Source organism: Hippoglossus stenolepis, chromosome 4 (assembly GCF_022539355.2).
Source record: "Hippoglossus stenolepis isolate QCI-W04-F060 chromosome 4, HSTE1.2, whole genome shotgun sequence".
NCBI classification, from domain to species: Eukaryota; Metazoa; Chordata; class Actinopteri; order Pleuronectiformes; family Pleuronectidae; genus Hippoglossus; species Hippoglossus stenolepis.
The window spans coordinates 4,177,426-4,185,883 of record NC_061486.1 but is presented as its reverse complement, the minus strand read 5'-3'; the positions used below and the strand labels follow the sequence as shown (position 1 = coordinate 4,185,883).

Genomic DNA, 8,458 nt, shown 5'->3' with positions numbered 1-8,458 from the left:
GCGAAGTAACGTTGCACGTATGATGCAGTGGACGTGATGACGTAATATGAAAACAGGAAATATTAATGGGATATTCTATTAGAAACTCATGTAAACACCAGTATCACAATGATTTATTATCCTAAATAAGGTCATTAATATAGGTGTCCATTTAAATTGGTCTTTGGAAATTAAGTAATCTGATTAATTTAAATTCATTTTGAGCATCAAAGCTTGGGGAGTGAATGGTGAGTGTCCAGCACGTGGGGGCTACACTATTAATAGCAATAGTTGAGGTCACCACAGTGAAGGTTTATGATTCATTGCAGTAATGCACTAAAGCATTTGGCTGCACACACACACTCGTGTCTCTGTCCTCTTCCCACATCTATCCGCAGAATCTCACATTGATTTTCCCCCTTTTCTTTACGCACCGATGCATCACCTCCCTGCTCCGAACGCGGGGCCACGAGAAGTTGAGCAGTCACTTCCTGGTGGAGGGACCAGGCTGCTGCTGCTGCTGCTGTGCTTCTATCCCCGGCCATGCTTTTCTGTTTTTTTATTTTTTTTTATTTTGCAGAACAATCCAGGCTCCTCCCTTTGCACAACGTCACCCGATCCCGATCTCTCCCAAAGCGATAGTCGGCAGGCAGCAGCTCAGTGTGGAGGCAGAGCAGCGGGGCAGTGCGCAACGCGGGGTGAAGCCAACACTGTGCGGTCCATCCAAGAGGAAGAAGGAGACAGAAGAAGGTGATAATAAAAAGACCCGGGGGGACGCATCCCACCATTTATTTCCCTCCTTTGAGTTACAGCAACTTCACCGGGCCTGGGGTGTCCAGCTGTGTCCGGCTGCAGCCTTTGGAAGAACCGGGGGGAACTTAAAGGGAACTACGGGAGGAGCGGTGCCAGGGGGAAGAAGAGAAACCGGCGACATTTCAACCCCCCCACACACACACACCCCGCCTGGAGGAACTCCCCAAGTGTTGGAAACTTCCCGGAGCGGCATCGATCGAGGACCTCCCGCCCACTTTTTTTTTTACCCCTGCTCCACAGCTCTGGAAGAGGGGGGGAAAGAGAGAGAGAGAGAGAGAGAGTTGTGCAGCCCGCTGCGGTGGATGGAGCAACAAAGGCTGGATGGTTTAAACTAAGACGCAGAGACCCCAGCTCTTCCTCGTCGCCTCTGCACGGATCTCACTGCCTCGGACCACTTTTATTTTTTTTGGGAGGGGGGGCGTTACAAACTCTCCATCAGCAGCCGCAAGACGCAACACAAATTTGATGCTTTGGCACCGTGACGCGCGCCAGAGATCCTCGAGTTTTGCGAAAGCTTGCCGCTGCTGCCGCTGCTCACTGGGAGTGTAGTGGACTCGCTGGGAAGCCGAAGTGGGATTTGCAGAAGTTGCATGCTCGGTCTTTGTCGTCTGGAGTGAGCCCCTACATCCAACCCGAGAAGAACCCCGGACAGCTGAGGTGCCATGGCGATGTGTGCGGGGGTATGGATGCTCCTGCTGGCGCTGCGCATTCACGGTAAGCCGCAGAAATCATCTCAGACATGATCTACCTCATTTTATCATCCCCCCCTCTCACCCCCTGCTCCAGTATGTGTGTCTGTGTGTGTGCGTGTGCGTATATATGATATGTTGCACCACTGACTCGTGCACGAATGCGTGGATCGACGTGAGTGCGCGAGAGGATATTTGAAAGTGTTTTTGGATCCAAGCCCCATGTCTGCAGAATACTTATTAATGGCTGCACAGATCGTGGAGTTGCGCGGGCTGCAGGCAGATGGCGATGTGTGCGAACCGTGGAGGTCTCCTTTAGTTCCCCCCCCCCCCTCAACATCTCATGGTGATGGCAACTGGGGCCAGTGGTGCTCTGCAATGGGAACCAGTGGCCTGTTGCTCTCGGGTTCTCCAGGCTCTTATTAAAATGTGGTTAATAATTAGTGAGTGAATTGCAGTTTTGACGAAAAAGCTCTTTGTAAATCGTGTGTTTTTATTGTGAATGGGAAGGAAAAGCTGTTTTTTTTTTCCAGGGTGACGCAGATTAGGATGAGATTTGTCTTCCATAGAATCGTGTGTGTGTGTGTGTGTCTGTCTTTCTATTGCTATGAGGGACAATTCTGGTTCAGTACCATCATCCTGGGGACATTTTTAACTGGTCCTCATAAATTCAAAGGGCTGTTATCGGATTCATATTTGGTTTTAGGAGAAGAGTTAGGTTATGGTTAAGGTTTAGTTGTGATGGTTAAGGGGCAAGGGAATGAATTATGTCAATGAGTGTCCTTACAAATATGGAGAGAAGTGTGTGTGTGTGTGTGTGTGTGTGTGTGTGTGTGTGTGATGAAGTGAAGACAAATTCTAGGTTTAGGCTAAGGTTGGAATAAGTCTCCAGGAAATCAATGAAAGTCAATGTGAAGTCATGGAGACGTGTGTGTGTGTGTGTGTGTGTGTGTGTGTGTGTGTGTGTGTGTGTGTGGTCCAGGTATTACTCATGTTGTTGGGACCTGGAATCTGTTTACACGGCCACATTATGGGGACAAAAAGCAAATCCCCACAACGCAAATCATTAAATTATAAGGTGGAGACACATTTGAACGTGTGTGTGTACGTGTGAGAGAGAGAGAGAGAGAGGGAGGGAGAGAGAGAGAGAGTGAGAGAGAGAGAGAGAGAGAGAGAGAGTGAGGGAAACACAGTTGACTGATATCAGCAGCTACATTGATCGTCTTGACATTAAAGCTTCCCAGAGAGGAATCCACTCGTTTAAAAACACACAATGAATAAACGTAATGGAATCTCATTGGACGGATCATGATTCTGACGACCTTCCCCGTTGGAAAACAAAACAAGCCAATAGCGAACGAGGACGCGTTCACGCATGTGCGTGTTTGTGAGCCATTATGCAGAGGAGGGCTTTTAAAGGCTTAGCCCGAAAGTTTACTGGTCTGTTTACATTTTTTGAACCTGCCATTTCTTGTCTGGCGCCCCCTTTTCGAAAAAACGAGGAATGGAAGGAAGGAGGGTCAAGTGTGGTCAAGAAATGTCAGATCGTGTTTAGAATGGACGGCAGAACGTCGGTGTTTTTAGTGATCCGCGGCTGCAGTGATCCCTTTTCTCGCCTAATGAGTCTTAAAAGTCTTTTCTGGTTGAATATCTTTCTTTCATCCGAGCTTGTTTTTTTTTCTTCTTCTCTTCACCTCCTTCCGGGCAGGAGAAGAACTAAAGATACTGACCTTGTTCGCAGCGAGGCTCCTTGTGGCGTCATGTGTTTAAAGACTTGATTGAATACTTTGATCAAAAGCCCCCTGTCTGATTTACATTGAGATGATCCCTTTGCTTGTGGAGAAGATCAGGATTAACTGGTTCCCTTGGGATTCGTGGTGGAAATCTTTTGATGCTGTTCAGTCAAGGGAGTGGAAAATGTCTCAAAAATTGCTCTTAAAGCGTCGTGGAAATGTCTTATTTGAGCAAAGAAGGAGGTGATTTCTGAGCCTAATTAGACTTCATACTACATTTTGCTCTTTATTTCTTATGTTATTGCCGCGGCGCATATTAAAATTTGAAAATACGACATAACTCATTCCCTCAGACGTTTTTTCATGAAGGGGAACGGCTTTGGATAAGTTGTATTCCAGCTTTTTTGTTGGGACCTTTTTTTTTTCTTTTGACATGCAAAAACAAGAATTCGGTCTTCCACCCTGAGGTTAAAGGGTGTAGCCATAAATGCCCCAGCGTCTTTGATGGTCTAATTGATATTCAACATGTCCCAGACTCTGCCCTCATTACCCAGGCACAAACAAGTGGGAATGGCCCTAACAAATGCAAGTAGCAGCAAACCGCGTTTCGCAGTTATCCATCAGGGAAAAACATTTGCGCCTGTCATGGTAATAACCATTTGTGGGAAACACGAGAGTGCCAAATTCATAAACGGGAAAATATTCCAAGCTGCTCGCCGAATAGATTATCAAATAAAAGGAACATTGAGAATAATGGATCTGTGAATAATAACAGCAGCTCTGTTCCCTCTCTCTTATATTATCACCCGGTCTCTGCAGGATTCCAGACTGATATTTAATTGAGTGTGAATTGGGTTTGCAACCAGGTGGTTGTTTATGGCTTGGCTCCGTCCTCGGGTCCTGTTGCTGTACAAGCCCTTATAGATATCACCCTTGGAGGCGGGATAAGGAGATTTTCCAGCTCTAATTCTCCATCTTAGTTGGATTAAACATTGGGGAAATAAATACTGAATGGTGGACAAGCATCAACTTTGAATGTGTTATTATTATTCTGGCTGGGAAACTGTGTAGCTGTGAATTACAGTGGCTGTAATAACTTGGCACCACGCGTGCTAAAGTAATTCTACAGGAGACCCCCCGTTGTGCAGCTCCGTCGGTCGCGTCATGCGGTCGCCGCTTTGAGTTTTCTGCTGTATTATCCCTGCACAGCTGCATTATTTCTGCGTGTCCCTGTCTGATTCTCGCGTGATGTCTCCTGAGAGATGTAAACAGCGGGCGATGTTTTCCTGTTTCCCTCTGATCGACAGGTTTATTGTCTCGACTCTTTAGGGTTAATTGCACGGCTCACTACCTGATTTCCGTGCGCAAGCTTGTCACCGAAGCGCGACACACATCAGCTCGTTTTGACTCACGACAAACGGTCACACGCTGCGCCGCTGCGACGTGTTTTTGTTTTTCAGTTGAAGCACGTTGACGTCTGCCTTTGTGTGCGAAATGTCACCTGCTTCAGCTCCGCCGATTGATTGACTGAACAGTCGGGGGTAGTGGGGGTGCAGGGGGGGGGTATCGAGGACGACTGCATGTATGTTCATGAAGACTGTCAAAGTAGGTATTTGAAGTTGAGCAGTGAAAACATGCAGGAGAAATGAAGGAATACTGCCACTCCCACCCCCCCCATTGGAACATTATAATTAGTATTTCAACTTTGCTCATCTTCACTCTTCCTTTTGAAGGGAAACTGTAATTGCAGTGGCATTTTGTATTTCATCCTGGATGACAGTTGTGATATCGGAGAGAGAGAGCCACTGTGGGATTGTTGAGCGTTGATGGTTAGTGTGAATGCAAATTGCCCTGATCTCCATTCCCTGGGGGAGTCTCCCTTTGGTCCCCGCTGAGGTGATGGATGGGAGAGAGCGAGAGCGCAGGAGTCCTGGGAGACGAGCTTGAGGGGAGCTGACAGGAGATTAAGCTCCTCTTTTGCCATAGGAACTAATGGAGGCGCTCGGCCACTCAGACGTCGTCTCTTTGAGCATCTAGCTCATTGTGGTTCTGCTGTCAGGCTCTTTAGGAAAATCCCTCTGCAAACACCGCGTGAAATGTCTCTGCAAAGTTTCTGTTATTTTGTCTGCTTTACTGGAAATTAAGTAGCCCTTCGTTAATTTCCAGAGTTATTTAAATCTTTTTAATGGCAAACTGTTTAAAGGAGCTAACTTTCTGTCACAGTGGTCGATCCATTCTCGGTTTTCTTTGTAAGCTCCTGACGCACATTTCCAGACCCTGTGGTCTCTGCGTGGAGGCTGAATATCACAAAAATATATGAATAAAACAAGACGTTAAGCACTGAGCCTAAATAATGAAAAGGTTATGACAAACTGGAGTGTTCTCTGCGTGCGGAAGACTGCACCAATAGTATTAAAAAGTGAATGACTGTTGAATAAAGATCCCTTTTTCCGATTGTTTGGAGTTTTATATGCAGGATTGGGATTGAGTTAATGTTTCAGGGCCTCGAGTGAGAAGCTTACAGCTCCTCTGCATATCTCTGTGATGATGAAATAGTCTGGATCTGATCCCCTCGTCACTGAATGGAGCTATTTTCGGGAACAGGGAAGTTTAGTCGAATATCACAAGTGATGTTTGTCCCAGACAGCGGCTGTCTAAGGTTACCAGAGAGCTGGTTTCTGTCAGAACATGCAGCTCGGTATCATACGCAGTGTTTGCAGCGTGTTATTGTTTTCATGTACAGTATCTGTCAGATGTCCCCCTCCTGTTCCTTCGCCGCCTTCATTCCACACAGTCATCACGCTGGATCAGGATGGAAAACACGTTTATCACGTTCGCACTCGCTTATCACGCTGCAGCTGCGATGTTATGTTTCAGATCCTTGACGTTCTTCTGTTTTAGATCCTCGACGTTCTTCTCTGTTTCAGCCCAAGTAAGGAAAAAGGGGGGAAATCAATAAAGGGGAATCGGATCTCGCCCCGAGTTTTCCTGATGTGGCATTAATCTGTCGAGTCATTCTTTCTCTTTAGCCGATCCTTGTAAAGGGATTAAATGGTTAAATTCCTGCTCGGCTCTTGAGAATGAAAATGGCACCGACTGACTACACTTGTTCCATATTTTCCTTGGCGTTCGTCAGATGGCTGTTCCAGCATCCGCGAGTCGGCTTATTATGGTTCCTGAGTTGATGTAAATCTCCTCAGAAGACAAAGTAAATAATCTCGCATGTCGGAGGGATTCAGACGGTTCTGCACTGTTTTTATGTGACACCGTCTTGGCTTGGCAGCAGCTTGTAGACTTTCTGAGCACTATTTCTCCCTGAGTGCTCAGTTACTATAGTTACTACCTGTAATCAGTCATTTCAGTGAAAATAAATGATTTTCATTTCTTTGCAATGGCTGCATCAGTTTCTATGTTGTTCCAAGTTGTGGTGTGAAGGGAACACAACCTGTTAATGCATCATTTTAATGTTTATTTTTTATGGGTTCATCTTGTATTTTTCTTCTTTTCCACTTTAAAAAAAAAAAATCACATGGGAAAAGTGTTCTTTGCAAACTGGGTCCAAGTTTACAACCGGGGCATCCAGTCACAGGCTGATCTGGGATTGAGAGAGTGGATAATTCCTGGTCTTTCTCCTAAGGCTGCAGGACTTTAAAACAAAGCAGATCTGATCAGTAAACCCCCCCCACCCCCACCCCCCCTTTTCCCTGTGGGACTGCCAGAACAAGTCAATTTACAACAGGCAGCTGGACTGATGTTGCTCCATTAAGGAGCAGAGAAGAAGTAATAACCAGTCAGTGAACAACGGAGGATAAAGACAATAGTTGATCCCTGAAAGTGGAGGATAAAGTCTGTTGTGGTTTGCTGATTTTTGGGCTGATACCAGAGCTGCTGAAAAAACATCAAGCAAGAGTCACTGGGGCTCCATTCACACTGAGTCATTTTAGAATGCATCACTTTTCCTTTGTTTATATCTGGTGTTTCTAAAATTGACCCTTTTGGACAAACTCTGCAACACAGACTTTGGAAACTATGACACTATTATGGGCCATGACTCGTTATGGCGTTGCTGACCTGTACTGTCAGTTCCAACCTCCCAATTGGCCTCGTGAAAAGAAATCCCGGGGTCTGTTTTTCATTAATAGTTGTGTTGCCTTGTTTTCTGCAGAGTAGACAATCTGCTTCACGTGTGCACTGACACACACGTGACCGCTGTATGTGAACGGTCATGTGATGTGTTTTCAGGTGTGTTGGAGGTTATTTCAGACATAGGAGCTGAGATGCTGGACGGGAGATCATCATATTACTGTGGATGGAAACAGACTGACTTGATTATAGTTTGAATGTTTAGTTACGTTGGCTTCACGCTCATCCAGGTCAACACGTCCAGGTTCTATAGTTTCTTGTTACGGTGGACTGTGATCCGTCTTGTGGCTTTGATGGACAAGTTGATGCTGTTACCACGTTTTCTGCCGTTTGACTCAGTTGAATTTTGCACAGTCTCCTGACAAGTAGCCGGCCCGGCAGCTCTGCCTCTTATTGTGCGGTGTCAGACCAATGCATCACTTGTTGTATCCTGTATATTGGGCACGTATAGACCTTACATCAGATAGAAGTCTCTCTCTGCTGCTTTAACGATGGCAGTGTAATACAGTTTTCAAAGTTAAGAATATCCTCTGCACTGTTTTTCCTCCTGCCGTAACAATTTGAAAGACACATTCTATTAAATTTATTTTGTTTCTGACACTTCTTCTTTTTATTAATAAAAATGTTCCATCCTTCAAAGAGCACATTCTGCAGAAGCATTCGTGGCCTCAAACACGTCACTTTATACGACGCTGCCTGTTTGCACAAAAGCAACTTGCAGCTGAAAACATCTGCACTGCCTTTAAATATAAAACATATCTGTCAATCCCATTAGCCTCCCAGCTCACCCACTGCGCATGCCGTCCGCTGATAAATACCCCCCCAGGGCCGTGGGGCTGAAATGGAATATATATATACGCTCGCAGAATGAAAATATCGAACATTTCCTAAATATTTTGCAGCTGCTCCAATCTTTCAATGCGGGAAAATGCTCGGAGTCAGAGTGGTATCGGAATTTCCGTCACTGTGACACATCAGCTGGGGGTTTTTTTCACGAGGCTCAGAGCTGATCTCCTGCCAGGGACTTTACATTTTCCTCTCTTACTGTCTACAAACTTGGGTGTCCCCCCACTCTGTCTCTGTCTCCCCCGTCTCCCCCGC

The 8,458-nt window shown here is 45.9% G+C and overlaps 1 protein-coding gene across 5 annotated transcripts in view; it reads left to right on the top strand.

The window, feature by feature from the left end:
• The first annotated feature begins 491 nt into the window (after window positions 1–491).
• nectin1b (nectin cell adhesion molecule 1b) overlaps window positions 492–8,458 on the top strand; it is a 149,293-nt gene continuing 141,326 nt past the window's right edge. For 2 of the 5 annotated variants that reach the window (XM_035153750.2, XM_035153748.2), the window contains exon 1: window positions 492–1,506. In XM_035153750.2, the coding sequence (XP_035009641.1) occupies window positions 1,455–1,506 (52 nt within the window). In that variant the 5' untranslated portion in view covers window positions 492–1,454. The remainder of the gene's footprint in view (window positions 1,507–8,458) is intronic. The other 3 variants (XM_035153746.2, XM_035153747.2, XM_035153751.2) reach the window with 3 other exon arrangements.